This window comes from Marmota flaviventris, chromosome 13 (genome assembly GCF_047511675.1).
Source record: "Marmota flaviventris isolate mMarFla1 chromosome 13, mMarFla1.hap1, whole genome shotgun sequence".
Lineage (NCBI taxonomy): Eukaryota > Metazoa > Chordata > Mammalia > Rodentia > Sciuridae > Marmota > Marmota flaviventris.
Window position 1 is genome coordinate 41,129,145 of NC_092510.1, and position 26,406 is coordinate 41,155,550.

The 26,406-nt window shown below is 35.9% G+C and overlaps 1 protein-coding gene across 7 annotated transcripts in view; it reads right to left on the reverse strand.

Moving 5' to 3' along the window:
• Positions 1 to 24,561, reverse strand: part of LOC114098856 (prorelaxin H2-like) — a 34,630-nt gene extending 10,069 nt beyond the window's left edge. For 2 of the 7 annotated variants that reach the window (XM_027943084.3, XM_027943086.3), the window contains exon 1: positions 9,003 to 9,232. In XM_027943084.3, the coding sequence (XP_027798885.1) occupies positions 9,003 to 9,010 (8 nt within the window). In that variant the 5' untranslated portion in view covers positions 9,011 to 9,232. Of the gene's footprint in view, positions 1 to 3,382; positions 3,531 to 7,229; positions 7,387 to 9,002; positions 9,233 to 24,487 lie in introns of those variants that run through there. The other 5 variants (XM_027943091.3, XM_027943085.3, XM_027943090.3 and 2 more) reach the window with 3 other exon arrangements.
• Between the last annotated feature and the right edge of the window lie 1,845 nt (positions 24,562 to 26,406).

Consider the following 26,406-nt stretch of genomic DNA (forward strand, 5'->3'; position numbering starts at 1 on the left):
CTCTTAACAGTAAAAAACACACCTAGGCCAACTCAAGGTCAGGATCTATTCTGCCTGCACAGAATATCAATTTGCCCACAGGATTTTGCTGACTACAGGTGAGAAGTACTCTAAAGAAAAAAAAAATAATAACATAAAATAAATTAACCAAGGTTAGCACTCCATCATTCAACCCCATGACACTATTAAACTAGCAGTTGTGGACTAGAACTATCGTGCAAGCCTCAGAATTAGTGATGCCACTGAGTCCCTATCAGTGGAATATAGGTTTCCAGTTGCTTTTATTCTAGGCATAATGATTTGTGATGAGCCAAATCAACTGTCATTAAAGTAGCCGCCAGAAGAACAAGTTAACAAAACAAATTAACAAGTCTGTACTACCTGTAAGAACATCCCACTGCTAACCTTGGTATTTGGAGCAGAAATAGGAGGTTCAAATTCAACAAGTCGGTAAATGAAACTTGGCAACAAATTTGATCTATCTACCACTGGTAGTACTTGAGTCAGCTCACTCCCTTCATGAAAATTGTTCTTCCTTGACTCCATTCTTACTTTCTAGACCTGTCTCACTCCCCCAGCTCCCAACCACTCTTGGATTCCTGGTATACCTGGAGCCCAAGTGTGCTCCAGTCTTCATAAACCACAGGTACTGACCCAAATTTGCCAGAAGAAAAAACAGTGGAAGTGCTAAATAGTCAGCCTTGAGGGATATACTAAAAATGCTTTCTTCAAATTAGACAATTGGTGATATACACGATATTTCTGAAATCTCCTGTGGGCATCCACATGACCAAACTCTAGGGAGAACTACTTATCCTATTATAGAATAGACACATACCAAGGCCAAAAGATACCACACTGCCAAATAAGACACTTCAATACTATTTTCTCAGGAAGAGTTTCTTCCTTACCTGAAATGGTGGAAGAGAAAAAATATCTAGGCTCTAGCTAGTTTCAGTAGGTTAGCACATTTGAACATGCATGTATTGAAACTGTTGAAGTCTATAAATTAAATTGCTAATTTTATACTGTTCATACTTAGATTATATTGGTTGTAGATTATTTTTGCAATATGAGTCTGCACATTCCCCATCCTTTCTAACCTGTGTCCTCCTTTTAAAAACTAAAACATTAATATGATTTTTCTAAATAGCACATCTGGTATTTGTGCATTCAAATATTTATAGAGAACACTCTATAAAACCAAACCAAACTATTCAAAACTATGCTAAGACTTACTTAACCAAAGTCACATTTCTTAAAAAGATGCACAATTAACACAGTCTTGCTGTAATAATATTATGGGAAAAGCCAGGTAGTATAAAAAAGGAGTACAGAAACTGAAGTTTATACCAAGAGTTTTCTTTTGTTATTGCACATTTATTCTACACATTTATTATGTTACACTTTTATTTAACACTGTAATAAATATCCCTTAAAACAAAGAAAAACCATTGCATTAATACAAAAGTCAACATGCTATCTAGACCAATTTGCTTATCCACTCTCTTGGCAGGTTGGCCTTTCCAGGGTCAGGTATTATCGCAGAGTCTCTGCCATAACTTCAGGAGGATTAGGTGATAACAAAGAAGATGAAGTTAAAAATGAAGCTCCTTTAATGATGCTACTTGAAACCTCCAGGAGAGTTTGCAATATAAGTGTCCAAGTCTTCTCCTTATTTACCCACTGTACTACCACACTAGCTTACTCCCTCCACTCCCATATTTAAAAAAAAAAAAAAAAACTCTCATTTTCTTCAAAAGAAAAAGTGGGCTATTTGGTCCAGAAAATCCAAAAGGCAGCTTTAAAAACGCCAAGAAAGTATCACCTTATTGGACAGTGGACTTTTTCAGGGCTGGTCATCCTTCTCTGGGGCAATATGGATTTTGGAGGTTTCCTGTTTAGCCTGGTGGAAGACCACGCATAGTATCTCTCCAAAGCATGGGCCAGAGAGTACCTCAGTCTCCCAAAGTGCTACTGTAATCATCTCCACTACATGCTTTTCAGTGCTAAATAATAAGCCAAAAAATAAAGTGTCATTCACTGCAGTTGACACTTAGTAGCCCTGCCATATGCATTTGAGGGTTGCCAGGTCTACTCATGCAGCACCATTTCCCTACTTCTATGTGTGGTAATAAGTATCCTTTCCTCCACTGTTTCCTCAAGACTTATTGTCAAAATTAGAATCAAATCCTGCCTAGGCTCTGTCCCCTTGAAGGTGATGAAGACAAAGTGACACTTTATGGTCTGCAATAACCAGCCCAGTCCTCTTTTCCAAAGCAATGAAAGGGAAGGAGAACCCAGTCACTGAACTAACTTCATTTTGACTCCATCTTATCTTTGTAACTCTTTTTATCTCTCCTTCTGAGTTCTCCTGAGCCATTCTCTTCTAGAGTGATGTTGGATTCCAGGGACAAAAAAAAAAAAAAAAAAGCTCTAACAAACATCTTGTGACATAAGTCAAAACTATGTGCAAAATAATGGCAACTTTCCTGTGGTAACAAGGCCCCATGTGACAAGACTCCTCCTGACAAACCCTGAGATAATGATGAATCAGACCACACCTAAACAAGATCACCTGCTTTGGTAGCTCTGCAAACCATCCAGCTATGCAAACCCCAACCTTTTCCCTCAATCCCCTTTCAATCAAACCTCCAACTTATTGTCATCCCCTCAAACTCAGGGTTTAGACATGGGTCCCCCTTGTCTCCCCAGTATAGCTATATTGATCCAAGCTCCTTTTCTTTTTTCCACCATTAATTTTCTATTTAGTTCTGTTTTAAGGCAAGGGGCGAGACCTGATTTATTGGATCCCCAGAATCAAGCCTCTGGTCTAGGACTTAGTTACAAAAGTCTTGCTTAGTGAAGGAGCTGTGCTCTGCAGTGGACCAGGGAACCAGATCACAACTGTGGAAATCTCCCCAGAGGAGCAGTTCTCAATCATTCACCCAACTTAAGGCATAAGGCTTGTTATGTATTGTTATGTGTGTTGCTTAAGGTTTGGATTTAGCTGTTCCGGATTTGTAGGCATCAACACCAATAGGAAACAAACGGATGTGAATAGGGGAACATAAGTTAAGGGGATAATTCTATGAAATGGGTCTACTGTGCTGATTTCACATTTTCTTTTAAAAAGCAATTCACCTGCAGCCCTGCCTACCTTAAGTCAATAGAACATGCTAAATTCCTTAGCAATAAACCTATTATCTGCAGACCTGTAATGCTCCTTCCTGACAATAAGTACTGCACAATTTATCCTAAAGGAGAGCACCAGATGAGACTTTAATGACTCTTAGATAGACCACACAGAATTCAGAAACACAGGAAAATTAGAGCTTATCAGGGTGGGCCAAAGTGACTCAGAGTTGCCTTGGATATTTACCATGTGCAGTGGAGACATGGAAGTCTGATGCAATCCTGCTGTCAGTCAATAGTCAAGAGAAGCACCTGGTCAAGGCTCTCTGGAAACTTCCCTGGAACTTCCAGTAAAACTGCTTGGCAGTAGGAGTTGACTCTGTCCTCTCTAAGAGGATGCACTTTTTTTCATTTACAGTGTCCCCATTTTTCTTCTCCTTCCTTTTTAACAAACTCATGCCTGCTACTTTTAGTGACATCAGAAATCTATCAGAAACAAAGAAAGAAGAAAGGAAAGAAGGAAGGGAGAGAAGGATGGAGGAAGGAAGAAAGAAATCTTTCTGGCATGATTGCAAAAACCACTAAGCAAGAACTGCTGTGGCTCTCTTCGCTTCCTGGTGGGTTTGTGCTAACAGCCACCACTTCTTCTGCTTGATCTGCAGAAAACCCTCTCGCTCCATTTGCAAGCAAAATGACTGACCAGACTTTAAGCTCCTTAAAAATTCCCAGTTGATCATTTTGAACTGGTGTAAACTGCCCCCATTAAATTCTTTAGAAGGATTAAACACGGGCAAGGTAATTCTTCATACCATCTTCTTCCTCCCTCAGCCATGATCTTACCTCACTACTTGGGAACACAAATAAACCAAGCCATCAGGGCTTCAGCCTTGCTGAACTCTGTATTGTTCAGTTCCACCATACTTCTCTGAATGGCCAGTGTCTTTTAAACTAGTATACAATATAGTGCATTTCATGGCAAACCATCAATTTAATGAAAATGGGTGCCAAGGAACAAAAGATCCCAAATTAGTCAACAATGTTATAAACCAAATGTAAAGTATCAAAATCTGTTCTGGAGTTAGCAGTAACTCAAAATCCAATAGCACACTTATGCACACATACACATACATGTGCACATGTACACAGACACACATACGTTTTATTTAACATCTTGGTGATATAACATTGTGATCCTACCCCAGAAATCAATGATGTGTGACTCTATAACTCTAAACACACTGGCACTGAGAGGAATGGGGGGATTTGTTTCCAGCTCCTTTGCTGGGGCTTTTGACCATTACAACTTGAAATTCCTGGTTACAAATATTTTTTTCTTTCTTTCATTTTGGCCCCAAAACTCACACAATCTGGTACTAAAATTTTTTAAATGGTTCTTACCACTGGGTAGAATCAAACTATTACTAGTTAGAGTCAAAATCATAAAAAATGATACATTTTAATACTATTTAATGCCACCATATTGTCTCACTTACAGTCTTAGAAATATAATACAAGGAAGCAATGGTAGCATTGCCTCCATTCAATTCTGAGAACAGAACATCACATTCTTTAGCTTTTAGACATCTTAGACAATCTTTTGTCACATGATGCCATGAGACATCAGTGACCTGCCCAGAATTTTCAGAGTCTTCATTGTTAAAAGCCATCACTGTCTAGGGGAATCTTAGGTTTCCTAACAAGTACCAGGTCCCTTGGGAGCACTAAGCAATGAATAAATGTCAAATTCTCCCCATGACCAAAGGGCAAGGGGATGGAAAGTGTGGAGGAGAAAGATCTTTGCTATTAGGTAATATCATCTAGTTCTCTGTTTTTCAGCTCAGCATTAGCCTTGCATGGCTAGTCCATGGTGTCACAGAACAGGGCTGGACAATACTCAAGAGAGATCATCATCCTAAAAGTCTTCCATCAATTACCCATTCTCCTCATCAAACAAAGGGAGATGTTCTAATGGGCCCCTGCCTGTATGTTGTTCTGGAGATGATCTTTCCTAGTGTACCTCTCAAATGTTTCAGGGTTCCTGAAAGTACCTAAGCAACTATGCCAAATAAGAATCCCAAAAGCATAGGCAGGTATACTATTTCTCAGCAAGTTGGGAGAAAGAGGTATTTCACTAAAATTGGTCACTTCCCTTTCCACCTTCCTTAACAAAGTACACCATTTCCTATGCACTCAAGTTTGACACTTCACAGTCATCCTTCTTCCTCTGAATTGATCTCAAATCTGTCACATGTGTTTTTGAATTGTTCCATTCATACCAACCTAAACCTGGAGATAATCATAACCTTCTTATGTGGGTTTTCCCAACCCATATCCCCTATACCTACTGCTTCTAAGCTAATAGTCCATAAGCATTTTCTTTGCATCTCCTGCCCTGCTGAAAATCTCTCTATGTTCTGTACAACAAGCCAAATTGCTCTGCAAAAATTCCAAACTCAACAAATTTATCAGCAACCTAGTTTTCCACTATTCCCCAAAAGGATTTCTTTCCTCTCATTATTATTTCTATCCTGCAACTTTCCTAGTATTTTCTCTTTTCCAGCCCCCAGGAATTTCTATCTTTCATGACACATGGTTAGAATCTGGAGACAGAGATGTCAATTCAAACCTTGGGCCCATTTCTTTCCAGCTCAGTTTTGGGGTGGGTTACTTTACTTTTACTAATCTGGTCTTAACTTCTTTCATAAAATAGACATAAACATGGATCAACACCATTATAGACTTGTTTTCAGGATCAAATAAAGCAAAATATATACAAATATATATGACCACACTGAGTACCTCAAAGTACATACTTAGTAAATATGGGGTTTCCTTTCACCTCCATTTTTTGCAGATCTGACCCAAGTCTTACTGAAATCTCACCTCTCACACAAAATTATCAAACATTTCAAGGTTCCTTTATCCCCTCACTGAATACCAACAGTACATTACACAGGCCTTGACTTAGCATTAAATCATGTATTGTCTTATACTGTTTCCAAATTACTTCACCTCTCCCAGTCTATCCCTTTGTTTAATTGTAAGTTCATTAATGATAGAGAACAACTTCTATCATATAGGAGTTTCTCAATCAAGTAATCATATGATTATGTCAAAGAGGCATCCAAAATAATACATAGTGATTTTCACTGCTCTTTTCTTTCTCAATTCTTTACCTCTTCACATGTCCTGTGCCTGACTTAGGTTTCTCTGTTGTGGTTTCTCTCTCTAACCATGACCTTCTGCCCACATCTCTAGATATTTTATGACGACAGGGCTGTATATATGACTATTTTGTTTTATTTATAGTGCTGAGATCAATACCAGGGCCCTGTGCATGCTAGGCAAGTGCTGTACCACTTAACTATATCCCAAGACCATATGTGACTGTTTTTTAGAATCACTTATTAGGACTAGAGTAGAAGATGGATTAGAGGAAATCTGCATTTTTAGTTGCTCCATGGCTCGGAATTCAAACATCAGGTGTACTACTTCTCAGCAAGTTGAGAGAAAGAGGTATTTCACTAAAATTGGTCAGTCAGAGTGTTTTAGAGACTCAGAAATTTTGGTACATTGAAAAAAGAAGAAAGAGTCCATTGGATTCAAGCCTTTGTGGCAACAGCTATGGTAGTAGTGCTGATTCACCACAGAGGGAAAGAAGAACATGAAGAGAAGCGTGACAGACAAATTTGGTATGGAAAAACCTGAGATCAGAAAAGCATCCAGAACTTAGCTGATCCAGAGGTTGCACTGTGCACTGTTGCTTGAAAAGTGATCTGTGTTTCTCAACTGGCCACAGAAAGCTGTGGCAGCAGCCATCTTGAGGCATCCACATGTATCTTGCTGCTACAAGAGACTGGAAAATCACAGCAAATATTTAAAGACTGCCCCAATGAGGACCTACTATGTGCTCTAGGGTACAACTAGAAGAATTTGAGTGAAATAGGTGAAAAGAGAATTGTACCCAGGGTGATTAATATCAGAAAAATGAAGGGGATCCCAATTAACTTTTCTTTTGAGATTGGTCACTCATTTGTCAAGATGAAGTGGGTCATGAATTGAACAGGGTAGTTTGAATACACTTAGTGACTTACTGGAAAGGATGTGTTCATGGGTAGCAGATTGTGTGAAGGATTGTCTCTCCTGCTCTATGAGTAGAATTCTTCAATGGCTCTGGACATTCAGAATCTCAACAGAGATTGGTATCTTCCTGGCCCTAGGGATTAGTTGATCTAATCTCTCTAGACCAGACACCATCCAAGAAAGTCTGTAGGAACACATTAGAATGAAGACCGAGTCACTGGAACTTAACTCATAAGGCTCTGCAGCAGACCTACCCTAGGAGTGCATTGATCTGGTCTAAGACAAAACTCCAGTTGACAATACTACCCACTCTACTCATGGTGAGAAGGAAAGCTACGAGCTATTTCACCAAGCTTCTTATTTCAACAAACTTCAGTTTTAGGCCACTCCAATTGGCAGGACAGTGAATAACAGAAAAGAGGTAGGAGTTAACAACCCCCAGCCACCATTGCGTGCCCTCCTTTGCACATGCTTGTGTGTGCTCTCCCACACCCCATTCTCTCTCAGTGTGACCCAGTTAGAAATGGAAAGGACAATTGAACATAGGAAGTGAACACTGAGTTTTATTGACTATGTTGATCAACTCAGTGGAGACAATTCCCTCATTTTACAATAAGAACGTTTCCCCTTTTCTTTGCTGTTTTTCTATGCTGATTAGTTCATGTACATATATACACAAAAATATTTGGGATTTTTTTCTATTTTTTAGTATTTCTTAATGCAGATATTTTTCTTTACCTTCTTTTTTGAGGGCTGTTTTTTGGGTTTCTTTATTTTGATTTTGTTTTGCTTTCATTTATTTCTCTTTTCTAGTCCTACTAACAGCTAAGTTCTCTTGTTCTCTCATCCTCTCTCCTTTTACTAGTATTTTTTCCTATTTTTCTCCTCTCATTATTACCATTCATCCAACATATCTTCTGCATTGTCTCTGTTTACTTTTTGAATTTTGTAAACTCCATTTCTTCTCTCTAAATGAACTGCTTTCATCATCTTTTAGAATTGGTTTGTATAATTCCTGCCCCAAGTATCAATGCTGTTGCTATTGTTATTGCTGTAGAAGACATAGTTGACACCTGTTGTTTGCTTTAAAGCCAGATTCAGTTGATGGTTACGTATTGTTTTTGATGCAGGCAAACACTGATCCACAATTCCTGCTGCATTGATTGTCAAAAGCAGTGTCAATTGCGATGCTGATTCACCACAGAAGAAGGGAAAACACAGAAAAACACAGAACAGAGAACAAAGATAGGAGAGGAATGCCACTTTAATAAAGAAATGGAAACAATGAAAAGAAACCAAGCAGAACTCCTAGAAATGATGGACACAATTCATCAAACTAAAAATTCAACTGAAAGCATCACTAACAGATTAGATTGTGTAGAAAATAGAACCTCATCACTTGAAGACAGAACTTCAGGCCTTGAAGACAGGGGATATGACCTTGAGTACACAGAATGCAATAAAGGGAAAAAATCATACGACATGACCAGAATACAGAAGAACTATGAAACAACGTTAAAAGACCAAATATGAGAATCATTGGGATAGAAGAGAAGATGGAGATAAAAATAAAAGGCATAAAGAACATTTTCAATAAATTAGTTATAGAAAAAATTTCCCATATCAGAAATGAGATAGACATACACATACAGGAGGCATACAAGACCCTAACTAGACCTATTCAAGTGAGAAGCTCTCCAAGACATATCATAATCAAAATGCCTAACATACAGCATCCCTTCATGTTTAATATACTAGAGACATTAAGGATAGAAGGAACTTACCTCAACATTGGAAAACCTGTATATGACAAACTTAAGGCCAACAATATATTTAATGGAGAAAAACTGAAAAGTGTCCTCTAAAAACAGGAACAAAACAAAGATGCCCACTTTCACCACTCCTATTCAACATGGTCCTTGAAAATCTAGCCAGAGCAATCAGGAAAGAAAAAGAAATTGAAGAAATACAAACAGGAAAAAAAGAACTCAAATCATTTCTGTTTGCTGGTCACTGTCTATGCCCAACCATCTTTCTTTTTGTTTCTTCTTTAATTATCTACTGATAGAGAAAGCAAAAGGTGGGAGTTGTTCACCCCTTCCTGTTTTTGTATTGCTCTCTGAGTTGTCAGTTGGAACAGCCTACAGTTGAAGCTGTTTGATATCAGACTATCTCTGCCCAAATTTCTGAGTCCTTAAGCCACTTTGAATGTCCAATATTGAATTTTAATGAAATGTGCCTTTCAACCACCTTGCTGAGACTCTATACACACGCTGCTTGGGTTTCAAACTACGGCATGATTTGGAATGTAAATTTCCTCTACTCTGTCATCTTTTCAAAATAATAAATTCAGCAGCATTAAAACACACCAGAAAACAGAACTTGCTAGCAGCTTTTACTTCTGGGGAGCATAAGCAGAAAGAACCTGGTTGGAAGGATAAGAAGACAAAAGGAGCAATTTTGACTGTTGCTCTAACAAACCTGTCACAAAAGGATTGGTACAATGAGCTCAATCTGTTATTTAAACAAGAGTGAGATGCTTAAGTGTTTGCCTGCTAATATCTGGTTAAATTATGTATCCACCTAAGGGTGTGCTCACAGCATTGACAAAACAAGGAATTTTATCATTTTCTTTATATCATAAGCTAAGACTCCCTCTTCCTTTCTGTTTTCAGGAATTTGAGCCACTGTGAACTGAAATATCATCTAAATTTCTTTGTATTTATGATTACTGAATATCATTTTAATATTTGTATTTGTAGGCAATATTCAAAAAAACAAATCAAAATAAACAACAAAATGTGGTTAAGGATGAGAGAAACTTAAGAATGAAATTATGGGTAAATCGGAACCAAGGAAACTACTTTCTAAGAATATATTTTCTGGATAATATAGTGGCCAAGGAAGACAAATGTTGATTGCATGTCTTTCAAATTTTTTTGGAGGCTGGAAGGGATTAATAAAAAAAAAACTCCAGTCAATAGAAATTAGGTTATGCTGCATATTTATATATGTGAAAATTTTCTTATCAGGAAAGTTGGTCACAAGTAGCTTTTTCCAAAGTATGTTATGTACATTTATAATGAAAGATGACACACTTTTTCAAAAAGTCTCAGGCACATTAAATTACTATAAATTGAAGAAAACCCACCCCTAAAAACCAACTTAAAATGGATCAAAGACCTAAATATAAGGCCAGGAACTATTAGAAGAAAATATAAAGGAAAAATTTCAAGACATTGGGACAGGCAGTGGTTTTTCTGGATGGAACCCCAAAAGTGCAGGAAACAAGAACAAAAATTGGCAAATGGAATTATATCTAACTAAGAAGCTTCTGCACAGCAAAAGACACAAGAAATAGAATGAAGAGAAACTACAGAATGGGCCTATACTTATGTGTGACTTCCAGAGCTCCTGATGAGGATGAGAAATCACAAAGAATCCTTTGGTTTCCTGGACAGTCAGGGGAAAACACTGGTTTGAGGTCCTTCAACAGTTGTGAGAAATTACATGCTATTACTTCCTACCAATTTCCTACTTTCCTTCTATTCCTCTGCCAATTCCAGGTGGCATCATTTGTGCTTGATTGCATGGTCTTAGACCAGCATTCCACCTAAGTAGGCCTTGGTTCTAACCCAGTGTTGTGTTAGTCTTTGTGGGATGTGGGCTTAGAAAATGACATAGCTATATGGCTTTGGTGGTCATAGGTGTGACACAGGAGCCTAGAGCTTGTCCATCCACAGTGACTGTGCTCAGAGTACAGCAGATTTATGCAGTATCTGACCACATGCCGATAACTGTGGTGGAAAGGCACTTGGGCCTACCCTGGCCCCAGAGAGAGGATTATGGGGACAGCCTACTTTTTCTAGGTCTTCTTTGTTTCTTTCTGAATGATACACCAACTGTACATTTGTGACAAATCCATGCTTGGGTTATCGTCCAGTACTGAAACAATAAATCACATTAACAACATACTCCAGGCAAAGCTGGATTTGTGCACCACCCATTGCTGAAACAGTGGAAATGACTATAGCATCACAGAAAATAACCAGCTTGCTTACAATTTCTTGGAGAGATAGGCAAAAATAATGCAAAAGGGTAGAGAGTTTATTCAAAGACATATGACAGAAAACTTTGCAGACTTAGAGAGGACATAAGTATCCAGGGAAAGAAAAGTCAAAGGTTAAGAAAGGGTTAAAAATATGTTCTGCAAGGCTGCAGCAGAAAAGAAACAAATAATAATAGGGGTATCTCAGTTCACTTGACAGCACACTTCTTAGCCGGAACTTTATAGGGCAGGAAAGAGTGATTTGAGATTTTCTCTTGTATTTTTCTTTTATATTGGTGCATTATAGTTGTACATAATGTAAAGATTTGTTGTTACATATTAGTAGATGCACACAATATAATATGTAATTCAGACAATACCCCTCCCTAGTGCTTTCCTCCTCCCTCCTCTCTTCCACCTCCTGGTACTATTCCTCTATTCTAATGATCTCACTTTTGCTTTCCATGTAATCACTCCCCACCTTTCTTTTCACTTTTACTCTCTGACCTTCAATATGAGAGAAAAGATATGCCTTGGCCTCACATATGAGAGAAAAGATATGATCTTCTGACTTTGGCCTATTTCACTTAACATAATGTTCTCAAGTTCCAGCCATTTCCAGGCAAATGACATAATCTCATTTTTTATGACTGGATAAAACTCCATTGTGTATGTATATTGCTTTTTCTTTATCCATTCATCTATATTGATGGTCACCTAGACTGGTTCCATAGTTTGGTTTTTGTGAATTGTACTACTATAAACATAGGTATACACATATAACTATAGTATGATGGTTTAAATTCTTTAGGATAAATACCTGGAAGTGATACAGCTGAGTATAATTATTTATATATGTATATTCATATATATGTTCATATATTTATTCAAATATATATGTTCATATATTTATGAATAAATATATGAACATATATATGTATAGCTTTACATATATATGTATATATGTATAGCTTTACATATATATTTTTTCATATATATTATCTTGATATATAATTTCATATCTATCTTCATATGTATTTTTATATGCATAGTTTTGTTTGTTTGTTTATTTTTGGCAACCTCCATAGTACTTTCCATTGTATTATAGACCCACCATGTGTATCTGGGTCTATAATTTGTAATCCTACCAACAGCGTGAAAAGCTTCCTTTTACTTCACATACTCTCCAGCATTTATTATTATTTGCTGAATCGATGGCTGCCATTCTAATGTGGTATGAAATCTTGATGTAATTTTGATCGGAATTTCCCTAATTGCCAATGTTTTTGAACATTTTTTTCATATGTTTGTTGGCCATTTGTACTTTGTCTCCTTAGAGTGTCTATTTAATTCATTTTCCCACTTATTAATTGGGTTATTGGGGTTTTTGATGTTAACTGCTTTGAGTTTTTTTTAAAACATTCTAGGAATTAATGCTTTGTAGATTATTAGCTAGCAATGATTTTCTGTAAATTCTCTCTTGACATCCCTAATAGTTTCCTTTTCTGTGCAGAAGCTTTTTAATTTGATGCTATTCCATTCATTAACTCTTAGCATTATTTCCTGAGCTTTAGGACTTCTACTGAGAAAGTTGGTGCCTGTACTTATATGCTGGAGTGTTGACTGTCCATTTTCTTCAGAGTTTCATACTTTCTGGTCTAATTCTTAAGACTTGATTCATCATGAGTTAAGCTTCATTCCACTTTTATGCAGGGTGAGAGTTAACAGTATAGTTTAATTCTTCTGCATATGGATTCCCAGATTTCATAGTCAATTTGTCTAAAAGACATTATTTTATTCAAGTTATAATTTTGGCACATTTGTCAAGGATCATGAGTGTAAATGGATGGGTTTGTCTAAGTGGCTTCTATCCTATACTATTGGTCTATGTTTTATGCTGGTACCAACTTATACCACTAGTATAATTTGAAGTCAGGTATTGTGATTTTTTTTGACTTACAATTTCTTTGGTTATTCTGGGTGTTTTGTTTTTCCAAATGAATTTTAGGACTGCTTTTTCTAGTTCCAGGAAGAATGTCATTGGTATTTTCATGGAGATTGCATTGAATCTGCATATTGCTTTTGGTAGTATGGCCATTTTAACAATATTTATTATGCCTATGCATGAGCATGGGAGGTCTTTCCATCTTCTGAGATCTTCAAGTTATTTCTTCAATGTTCTATAGTTCACATTGTAGAGGTCTTTCTGCTCCTTGATTAGATTTATTCCTATGTATTATTTTATAAGGCATTTTGAATGGGATTATTTTGCTAATATTTCCCAGCAGATTCATTGCTGGTATATGTGAAATACTTAATTTTTGTACATTGTTTTTGTAATTGATACCTTGCTGAATTTGCTTTATCAGTCTTTTGTGAGGCTGTTTGGATCCTATAAGTATAGAATCATATTATCTGCAGTGATAATTTGAACACTTCCTCTCCTATTTTTATCCTTCTATTTCCTTCTTTTGCCTAATTATTCTGTCTAGAATTTCTAGCCCTATATTAAATAAGAGTGGTAAGAGTGCAAATCCAGGATGCTTTCAATTTTTTCCATTTACGATGAGTTTGGTGTGGGGGTTTTTTATATGTAGCCTTTATGATGTTGAGGTGGGATTATTCTATCACTAGTTTCTTCAGTTCTTTTACTGGGAATGCATCCCAAATTTTGTCAAAGACTTTCACTGCATTTATTGAAATGAATAATTATTTTTGTCCTTAATTTTATTTATGTGATGAATTACATTTCTTGATTAGTATATATTGATCTATCCTTGCATCTCTGGGATAAAACCAGCTTGGTCATGATATACAATCATCTTAATATGTTGTTGAACATGATTTGCTAGTATATTATTAAGGGTTTAAGCATCTAGGCTCTTCAGGGATTTGGTCTGTAGTGTTCTTTCCATGATGTGTTCTTACCTGGTTTTGGTATGAGTGTGATACTGGCTTCATAGAATGAATTTGGAAGTGTTCCATCCCTTTCTATTTCATGGAATAATTTGAGGAACATTGGCATTAGTTCTTCTTTAGATATCTGGTAGAATTCAGTTGCAAATTCTTCTAGTTTGGGACTTTTATTTTTTGGAAAGCTTTCTATTAATGATTCTTTCTCATGGCAAGATATTAGTCTTTTTAGGTTTTCTATGATCTCTTGATTCAATTTTGGCAGATTGTATCTGTCTAGAAATGTATTTATTTCTTCTAGGTTTTCCATTTTATTGAGGTATAAGTTTTCTAAATAGTACCTAATCAGCTCCTGGGTTTCTATGATGTCTGTGGTTACTTCTTTTTCACCCTAGTTTTATTCATATTTGTCTCCTCTCTTTTTCTTTAGGTATTTTTGGCTAAGGGCTTAATCAATCCTCTTTATCTTTGCAAACAACCATTTCTTGGAGCTGGGATTGTGGTTCAGTGGTAGAGTGCTTGCCTGGCATGTGTGAGGCAATGAGTTTGATTCCAGCACCACGTATAAGTGAATAAGGGTTCATCATCAACTAATAAAATATTTTTTAAAAAAACAATTCTTTGTTTCGGTCATCACTTGTAATTTTTTATTCTCTATTTCATTGATATTTGCTGTGATCTTAATTATTTACTTCCTTCTACTGGTTTTAGAATTGGTTTGTTCTTTTTCAAGGACCTTGAGATGCAGCCTTAGATTTTACTTGGGTTCTATATGATTTTCTTATATAGATATTCATAGTTATAAACTTTCCTCTTAGTACTGCCTTCATAGTGTCCCAGAGGTTCTGGTATGTTGTATCACCATTCTCATTTGAGTCTAAGATTTGTTAACTTTCTCCTCTGATTTCTTATGTCATTCATCATTCAAAAGTGTACTATTCAATCTCCATATGTTTATATAATTCCTTTAGGATTTTGACATGTTGATTTCTAATTTAATTCCATTATGTTCTGATAAGGTACAAAGCATTACAACTCTTTTTTTTATTTGCTAAGAGTTGGTTTGTGACTTAAAATATTATCTATTTCAGAAAACATTCCCAGAGCAGCTGAGAAGAAAGGATATTCAGCTGTTGTTGAATGAAATATTCTGTAGATGACTATTAAGTTTATAATATTTTTCAGGTCCAAAGTGTATTTACTGAGTTTATAGCTGGATGATATATCTAATGGTGAGAGAGGGGTATTGAAATCATCCAGTATTATTTTACTGGGGTCTATCTGAGGCTTCAATTTGTGTAGTATCTCTTGTATGTGATTTGTTACACCCAAGCTTAGGGCATAAATATTTATTATTATCATATCCTCGTGGAATGGTCCTTTTATCAGTATGAAGTTACCTTCATTGTCTCTTCTGAATTATTTTGCTTTGAAGTCTGCTTTTTCATTCATGTGAGAATCTACTCTTTCTTATTTCAAACTTTATTTGCATGGGATATCAACTTCCATCCTTTCACTTTCATTCTGTTGCTATCTTTGCCTGTAGGGTTAATCTCCTACAAACAACATATAGTTAGCTCTTGTTTTTGAATCCATGTGCCAGCAAATGTCCTTTAATTTGAGAGTTGAGAAGATTTATCTTTAGTGTTATTATATAGAGATATTTATTAATTCCTACAGTTTAAATTTATTTCTGATGTTTAACTTGTTTCTGTTTCTCATTTGCTCAGATACTCTTCAAATGAGATTTCTACATTTATGAGCTCTGGGAGGTTTTTTTTTCTTCTGTGTAGTGTATTTCTTTAATAAAGTTCTGTTGTGCCTGCTTTGTAGTCGTGAATTGTTTTAGTTTCTGCTTACCTTGGAAGGTTTTTATTTCCAGTTTGATCTTGGAACACAGCTTTAGAGGATCAAGCAATCTTGGTCAACAATTATTTTCTTTCAGTACTTGGAACACAACATTGAGCCCTCCTAGCTTGTAGCATTTATGCTCCAAAATGAGGAGTGATTCTGACTGGTTTGCTTCTAAATGTGAACCATGATTTTCTCTTGGGGCATTTAAAATTCTATCCTTGTTCTGTATGTTAGGCATTTTAATTACAATGTGTCATGGAGAAGTTATTTTTTGATCTTGTCTATTTGAGATTCTGATTTCTCCTCCATATTGATATCCATCTCATTCTGAAGGTTTTGGGGATTTTTTATTATTATTTCCATTAAGAGGTTACTTATTCCATTAGCCTGCATCTCACAACCCTCCTTAATTCCCATGATTCTTAAATTGGTCTCTTATTGTTGTCCCAGTGTTCTTGTATGTTCATATCATGGTTACTTATTTTCTTTTCTTTAATACTGTCTGAATGTTTAATCTAAAAAATTGTCCTCCAGCTCTGAGCTTCTGTTTTCAGCATGGTCTACTCTGTTAGCAGGAATTGCAACTGAACATTTCATTTGATTATGGTATCTTTTAGTTCCACCATTTCTGTGTGGGTGTTTTTCTAAATCTCTATCTGCTTATATAAGGTCACCTATATATAGGTGAAGTTTGAATGTCATTAATTTGGGAGTGTGCTATATTTTGGCTGAGCTTAGGACAGTAGAATAGTCTCTGCCATAGTAATCTGTTGTGTTCCTGGTATGTTCCCAGCAATTTACAGGACAATGAGAAACAAACAATAGCAACAAAAAATGCAAACAATATACAGCATTAAAAAGAGTACCCATTTCTGCTATGACAGCTACAACATTAATCACCACAAAAACAGGAATATTGAGATCATTATGTGGAAACAGCAAAAACAATAAATAACCATGTAGTGGATCTGGTTTTAAAGCAACATCATGTTTCTCAATGTTATACACAGCATAATAATTGCAACCAAATGAGTGGTGGAGGTAGAAGTTATGTAAACCAATGAGTTATAAAAGATGTTATAATCACAGTTAAGAGAACTGACAATGTAATAGGAAGGTAGAAGAGAGTTTACAATGTACATATGTGAGCAGAGAGAATGCAGAAGAGATGTCATAGATGATCTACAAGAAAAGAAATGAAAAAAATAGGAAAAAAACAAGCAAAAGTAGAGTGAAAGAGAGAACAAAAAAATTAAAGCATGCATAAAAAATAAAGAAATAAAAAATAAAAACCCTAAAAGATAAAGTAAGGAAAATACATTTTTTAAAATGCTAAAAATGAGAAAATATAAACAAACATATATATGTATGAACAAATAAACACAGCAAGAACACCAAAACACAGACAAAAAAAATCAAACAAATCAAAAAGGAAGGGATTCTTAATTTAAAAAAAAAATACAAAATTGGATATTTATTGTCTATGCCCAACCGTCCTTCTTTCCATTTCTAATAGGCCCTGAACTGAAAGAAACAGAAAGGCAGAACAAGAACTAGAGGTTGGTAATACAGTCCTCCTTTCATGTTATTCACTGAGCTGCCAGTTGGAGTGGCCTAAGATTGAAGCTGGTTGAAACAGCTCTCAGCTTCCCTTCTTACCAGGTTAAGATAGGTTAGAGTGCAGAGTACTGCCAAAGGAGTTTTGCGTGCACAGACCAGATCAAGGCACCCCCAGGGTGGGACTGCTACAGAGTTCTATGAGGGGAGTTCCAATGGTTGTGTCTTATGTCTAATAAGGCCCTAGAGGGTTTGTTGTGTGGTGTCTGCTCTGAAGAGATTAGCTCAACAAACCCTAGGGCCAGGAAGATACTGATCTCTGTTGGTAGTCTGAATCTCTAGAGCTTCCCAGGAATTCTACTTGTGGGGCAAGGGAGTCAGTCCTCCACACACTCCGCTGCCCATGAACACAACCTTCCAAGCCTTAATCCCTTAGAGTATTCACCCCTGCCTGTTCAGATTGATTCACCACCCTCTTCCCTGGACACTAGAGATGCAGAGTCAAAGGAAAAGCCACGTTAGGTTCTTCTTCTTTTTTATGACTTGAATCCCCCTGGGTAAAATTTTCTCTGTATCTCTTTCACTCACATACTTCCAGGTACACCCTAGGCCATGTGGTAGATGCTTGCCAGGGCAGTACAATCTCTGACCTCACAGTAGCATCTATAGAGTCGCCACCTTAAGATAGCTCCTGTGTCAGCTCTCAGTTTGCCAGTTGAGAAATACAGAGCATTTTTCAAACACCAGATTGCAGTGTAGCTTCTGGATTAGATAAATTCAAATTGCTTTTCTCATCTCAGGTTTTTACATAACAAATCTGATCATTGTGTTTCTTTTTGTGTTCTCTCTCTCTCCCTTGTCTAGTAGACTAGTGCTATTGCTGCTACAGCCTCTGGCTTGGATCCAATACTTTCTTGTTTGTTCAATTCAACTGAATTTCTGAGTCTCTAAGACACTCTGACCAAAATTGAATTTAATGAAATCCCTCTTTCACCCACCTCACTTTGAAACAATACTTGTATTGCTTGAATCCCAGGTTATTGGGCAACTAGGAATGCAGCCTTCCTCTAATCTGCCATCTTCAAATCCTGGAAATTTTCATAGAAGTTAAGGGAAAAAAATCTATCACCCCCAAAAATTGTATTCGGCAAAGTTATTCTTTAGAATGGAAGAGGTGATAAAGACATCCCCCCAAACAAACAAACAAAGAAGCTGAGAGAATATGCATTTATCAGACTTGTTTCACAAGAAGTGCTAAAGCAAATGGAAAGAAAAAGATGTTAAAAGTAAGAAAACATAGGAAGGTATAACCTCATTGGTAAGAATAATTATACAAACTTAGAATGCTCTAATATTATAAATTGTTCATATATTTAGTATGAAGACCAAAATAGAATTAAAAATAATAATTACATTAATATTGTAAGCCATAGGCAATCTAGAAAGATGTAAAATGAAATATGAAAAATTCAAAATGCAGGAAGAAATGGAACACAACTGGAGAATTGTCTTCATGTGTTTTCTTTTATGCATTGTTTTGTTTCTGTTCTTATTTTTACAATTATGTTAAGTTGCTATTATCTTGAAATAGCTAGTTACAATCAAATGATGTTTTTGTGAACCTTATGATAACCACAAAGCAATAATATATCATAGGATATCAAAATATAATAAGCAAGGAATCAAAACACTTCTAGAGCAATTTGTTTCTCAAGAAGAGAAAGAAAAAAAGAGACAGAAAGAAACTACAGCAAAACCAGAAAAAAAAACTTATAAAATGGCTGTTATGTGGCATTACTTATAAACAGTTACCCTGAAGGTAAATAGCTTGAATTTTCCAATTAAAAGACATAAAGTTGGGCTGGGGAGGTGGCTCAAGCGGTAATGCGCTCGCCTGGCATGTGTCCACCAAAAACTAAAAAAATAATATTAAAAAACTCTCTCTATCTCTTAAAAAAAGATATACAGTAACTGAATGGATAAATAACAGCAACCCAAGAAACTTATTTCATATCTAGAACACATAAAGACTGAAATCAAAGTGATGGAATGATATTCCATGCAAATGGAAACCAAAAGAAAGCTGGAGTGACCATACTTATATTATAGAAAATAGACTTTAACACAAATGCAGTAAAAAGAGACGAAAAGGTTATCATAGAATTATAAAAGGATCAACTCAGCAAGAAGAAATAACAATTCTAAATATATACACCTCTACTATTTAAGTACATAAATATATAAACAACTCTTCATAGGACTAATGAGAGAGGACAAGCCAATGAATCATAGTTGGAGACTTTAACATCCCATTTTCAGATATGGAAAGATCATCCAGGCAGAAAATCAACAAATGAATAAGCAAATTTCAATTGCACTCTAGAGCAAATGTACCTAACAGACATCTACAGAACATTCCTTCCAACAGTGGCATTCCATCAACACATGGAACATTCTCCAAGGTAGATCATACGATGGGACACAAAACAAGTCTTAACAAATTTAAGAAAACTAAAATCATATTGATTATGTTTTTATCACATGTAATAAAACCAGAAGTCAAAAATGTGAACATTTTTGGAAAGTATACAAATGTATGAAAATTAAACAATTTATTTGTGAACAACCAATGGATAGAGGAAGAAATCAAGAAGGAAGTTTAAAAATTTAAAAACAAATGAAAATGGAACACAACACACCAAAACCAATGGAATACAGCAAAAGAAGGACTGAGAGGGAAGTTTATAACAACCAACAACCACACCAAATATTAGAATTATCTCAAATAAACAATTTGTTACTACATCTTAAGCAACTAGAAAAACAAAGATGAACTAGATCTAAACTTAGCAGAATGAAATCATAAAGATGAGAGCAGAAATAAGTGAAATGGAGACTAAAAATAACACAAAGGATCAATGAAATAAAGAGCTCATTGTACAAAAAGAAAAAACAAAATTGCAAACCCTGAGGTAGACTAAGAATAGGGGAGAGAGGACTCAAATAATTACATATCACTACTTAATAAAAATAGATGTTTTTCTTTTTGACTTTAGCATAATGTTTAAATTTTTTACAAGTGATTGTTGCTTGTCTTAGATAAGTAAATTATTTTAATACCAACATAGCTGTAGATGAGAAACAATTGAACAAAGTACCAAGAATTATTTGTTCAGGCAGATAATTGGACAAAGTGACAAACTTCATATATGCCTGGATTCTCAGAAGATAAAAGTTAGGTCTCAATTCAAGAGCCATAGATTCTATTTAGACATACATCCTGTGCCTTGACTATTTATACATGAAAACCAAATAGATCTCGGAGCACCTCTAAGCAGAAAGTAACACAGAGAGAAAGAAGGGGAAAGAGTACACATTCCCTGAGTATTCATTTGCACCAGACACTTTCCATGGATAGTGGGGGTTTTGTTTGTTTGTTTGTACCAGGGATTGAACCCACATGTGCTTTTAACAACCCAGCCACATCCCTAGCCCATTTTAAAATATTTTATCAGAGACAGAGTCTTGCTGAGTTGCTCAGGGTCCCTTGCTAAATTGCTGAAGCTGGGTTTGAACTCAGGTTCCTCCTGCCTCAGCCTCTTGAGTCACTGAGATTACAAGTGTCCACCACCATGCCTGGCTCCATGGATAGTCTTATAGCTGTCTTCATACTGTCTAGTCAAGTAGCCATTTTTCCTTTTCACAGAGAAAGAACACATGTTGAAAATGGTTATATACTTCTTCCATACAACAGTGGCTGGTTGTGCCAGATATGGGCTCACCCTTCTGTGAAGACATATAAGGAGCTGCCAAGTTGCCTTTCCAATTCTCACAACAAAATATTGACTGAGTACCTGAAAAACCAACAACCCTTTAGATTCATTAGAGAATTGAAGTCCAAGAAAAGACAGCTTCCTCAAGTTGGATAGATAAGAAGATAAAGTGAATCTCAGAAAACTGGAACAAAAGTCCAGGAACAAAAACCTGCTGCTGGAGCAAGCCCAGGGCAGGAAAACTTAAACTTTAATCTGTTTCTAAAACTATAAAACTTTAGAGGAAATTTATAAAGAAACACAGGGGAAAGTTTGCTGAATGAATTTGGTAATGACTTCTTGAATAAGGCACCAAAAATCCCAGCAGACAGAAAATATAGGTAAATTTTACTACATCAAAATGAAAACCTTTGGAGCATCAAAAGACACACTGTCAAGAGAGGGGAAATTCAAATCCAAAAATGGAAGAAGTTAGCTGAAAATTGTATACCATACCAACTACTAACATTGAGAACACATTCAAAACTACTTATTAACAACATAAAAATGAATAAGCCAACTCAAAACTAGGCAAGTGATTTAAACCAGAATTACTCCAGAGAAGATGGCCAATAAGCATGTGAAAAGAGATATATCTCAGAAGGGATATGCAAACAAATGGGGAGCAGGAGAGTGATGTCAGCAAGAAGTAATGAGGTTGATATAGTTCTATAGTCCCACTACCCCTAACCCACAGAATCAAAGTATCAAATACTCACAGCCAATAATATCTTTGTTGATATCCCAGAACTCAGAATTGAGGCTAAGGCACCTGTTACACAGTAGAATTGACAAAAACATGTTTGACTGATAAGAGGAATGATTTCTTTTTAACTGTATACCCCTATCACAAGAGGGCACAATGCCACACTCAGTAGAGTCTACTGGGCCCATGGTTCCTACCTTCCAAAAAGAGAGCTAGAGGGCATTTGTTCCCCACCATTCTGGTACTCTTTGGAGGGAGTTCTCTTTTGTCTCATTTCATGGGAAAACCTTGGCCTCCTCACCTGTGGTCAGTTAGAAGCAAAGAGCAAAGATGGGGTTCTTAGTGAGTACCATGCATATCTGGGTGGTTGCTCTGCATTTTGTCTAATAGGGGGCACAACACCAGAGAGACCAGCTAATAACATAGTACTGCAGGAAGGGTGGTTCATAAATCTGCCAGGCAAAAGTCCCTAGGCAGCTTTCCAGTTAGATTCAGAATTCTCCTTAAGCCTTCCCTAGGCAGGAACACAAGTAGAGATCAACATTAACCTGTAGGGGAGCAGCTGGCCTTTCCCAAACCCAGGGTTGTTGAACTAAGCCTTGGTATTCTTATAAAACTAACCCCAGGCCAAGAGGCAAGTTTTATTCTGTGTTTGCCAATGGAAGGAGCATCATGCCCAGCCCAACCTCAGTAGCCTAGTGGCAAATTTTCAAGCCTCAGCACACTGTTGAAGCTTATCCTTGTGCACAACTCAAGCCTAGGTCTGGAGATATCTGTGGAGTATAGCATCTGACCCTGGCTGCACTGTGTGGCTGATAAATGACACACAGTTCTCACACATCCTTGAAGCACACAGCACTTCTCAACCACAGAACCCAAACGTTAGTATTGCCCAGTTAGGGCAGACACGTGCAACACTATACAATGAGAGATGATTGAGATTATCACAAAGACCAGTAAATAACTCTGCCTGTCCAGAGTCTAGTCAGTGATATCTCCAGACTTCAGAGTAGAAGTAGGATTACCTTCTGACCTCAGAGCACAGAGTCTCAGTAGAATCAGAGAACCTAACCCAAGTTCTACCTGTGTGGGGTCAATACTAGCTGGTCCATCCAGAATCCTAGGCTAGAGTAAATATCTAGCATCTGTCACTGACAAAAACATTTTCAAAGACCAAAAGAGATGGTCATATCCTCAATGCAAAGGCACCAAAAGACGGATTGTGAAAAATAAGGGAACTATGGCATCACTATAGTAACTAACAAAGCTTCAATAATGGACCTGTAAGAAATAGGGATCTATAAATGATTAACAACGGATTCAGAATAATCTTTTGAAAGAATTTAGGTAAAACAAACAAACAAAAAAAAGAATATGGGTAGAGAGTTAAATAAAAATTGGAAAACAGTTCATGAACAAAATGAGAAGTTTAACAAAGAAATAGAAACAATGAAAAAGAAATATTGGAGATTAGGTAATAACCAAAATGAAAATTCAATAGCAAGTTTGAACAGCAGGCTTGACAAGTAGAAGAAAGAATCAGTGGGTTCATTCATTGGACATGTGACATTACCTTATCAAAGGAACTAACACACACACACAAAAAAAAATAAGAATGAAAAATAATTAATTTATAATATGTCATCAAGCACATGAAACATTTTTGCATAATTGAAGTTCCAGAAGAATGGGGTGAGGGAGCATTCCAAAAGAAATTTAAGAAAATAATTTAAAAAATCTCCAAATCTGCTGAAAAACAATATCCAGGTAAAGTAAGCCACAAGATCTCCAATGAAATTTAACCACAGAACAGTTCACCAAAGACTCCATAATCAAATTACCAACAAAGACAAAGAAGGACAAGTGAAAGCAGCAAGAAGGAAAGAAAACATCACATTCAAGGGAACTCTATTATGGCTTTCAGCAGATTTCTCATCAGAAACACTACAGGCCAGGAGAGAAGAGGATGATATATTCAGTATGTTGAGGCAAATAAACAAACAAACAAAACACTGCAACCCAAGAACCTTTTATCTAGCAAAGCTATTCTTCAGAAGTGAGAAATGCATAAAAGTTCTCCCAGACAAATAAAAACTAAAAGAATTCATCATCACTGGTAATGCTTTGTAGGAATTGATGACGGAAGATATTTAAACTGAAATGAAAGGTTAATAACACAAACCACATGAAAGAAAAAATCCTTAAAGATATGTCATAACAGTCATATTCAGAAATCTTCCAATATTTAGTGTAATGTGCATTGAAATGCTGTCAAACTATGAAGGTTAGAAGACTGTTTCAGTCAGCTATTTTACTGCTGTGACTAACAGATCCAACCAGCAGAATTACAGAGGAGGAAAAGTGTATTAGAGGGCTCACAGTTTCAGGGGTCTTAGTCCATAGAAAGCTGGCACCATTCCTTGGGGCTGGAGGTAAGGCAGGTGGAAGAGTACGGAATAGAGAAGCAGTTCTCATGGTGATCAGGAGGCCAAGAGAGACTCCACTCTTCAGAATTAAATACATACTCCATAGCCATGCCTCCTGTGATTCACTTCCTCCAGCCACACCCCACCTTCCTCCAGCTACCACTCAGTTACTCCCATAGGAATTAATTCACTGACTAGATTAAGCCTATGACCCAATCAGCTTTCCTCCAAACCTTTTTGTATTGTCTCACATGTGAGCTTTTTGGGGGATACCACAAAGACATAAACCATAACAAGGACAAAACTATTAAAAATAGGAACATATAAATAAATTGATAAGGTTGCAAATTAGAAAAATTACAAGTTTTCAAAAGAAAATCATAAAAATTGGGGGGATGGCAATAAAGATGTAGAATTTTGTGTGTAAAGTTTTTATTAGTTTAAGCTGGCTTATTAAAAGGATAATATGTTTAATGTAAGATCTGTGGTAACTATAAACATACAGAAGTTACATAAAGTATAAGGATTTAAAGCATATTACTACAGAAAGCTATTGAATTACACAGTATAAACACAAGACAAAAAGAAACATGACCTATAAAACATTCAAAAAATAAATTTAAAAATGGCAGTATCATGTACTTACCTACCAATTACCTTGCATTTATATGTCTTAAAATTTTCAGTCAAAAATTATAGTGTCTGAACAGATTTAAAAATTTAAAAATCAAAATCCAACCATATGCTTCCTCTTAAATATATGAGGACTAAAATTATATTAAATATCTATTTGAACTCCAGTGGAAACTATAAATCAATAACAGTTGACATTTTGGAAAACATACAAATGTGTGCAAATTACAAAACATTCTTCCAAATGACCAAAAGGTAACAGAGGATATTAAAATTTTAAAAAATACTGGAGAAAAGTAAAAATGGAAACATTTTATGGGATGCAGCAAAAGTATTTCCAAGAGTTTTTAATAGCAGCAATAAACACCTACATTATAAATGAATGAAGTTCTCAAATTAACAACATAGCATTATCTTTCAAGTAAATAGGAAGAAATCTAAGCTGAAAGTAAGCAGAATAAAAGAAAAATAAAGATTATAACTGCAATAAATAAAATAGAGGCTAGAAAACTATAGAAAAATTCAACAAAGTCAGGAATTGTGTTTTTAAAAAGATAAATAAAATTGACAAGGCGTTAGCTAAAATAATGGGTGAGAGAAAAAGAGTTAAATAAATAAAAGCGGGAATTAACAGAGACATTACCACAAATACCACAGAAATACAAAAGTTTGTAAGAGACTACTATGAAAAATTATATATCAACAGATTGAATAATCTGTGAGAAATGGACAAATTCTTAGCTATATACAATATACCAAGTTTAAACAATGAAGAAATAGAAAAATACGAACACACAATAGTGAGTAAGGAGATTGAATCAGTAATAAAATATCTCCTGTCAAAGAAAAGCCCAGAAGAGATGGCCTCACTGCTACTTCAAAAACCATTTAAAGAACTAATGCCAGTCATTCTCAAACTCATACAGAAAAACAAAATGGAGGGAGTACATCTAAACTCTTTAGATAAGGCCAGGATTATTCTGATCCCAAAGCCAGACAAAGACACTACAAGAAAATAAAATTGTGGGCCAATATTCCTGGTGAACATAAAGGCAAACATCTTCAACAAAATATTAGCAACTGAAGTTCAACATATCTTAAAAGAATAAATCATCATGATCAAGTGGATTCTATCCCAGGGATGTAAGAATGTTTCAACATACACTAATAGTTAAATGTGATACACTGCATTAACAGAATGAAGGATAAAAATCATACTATTATCCCAATACATGCAGC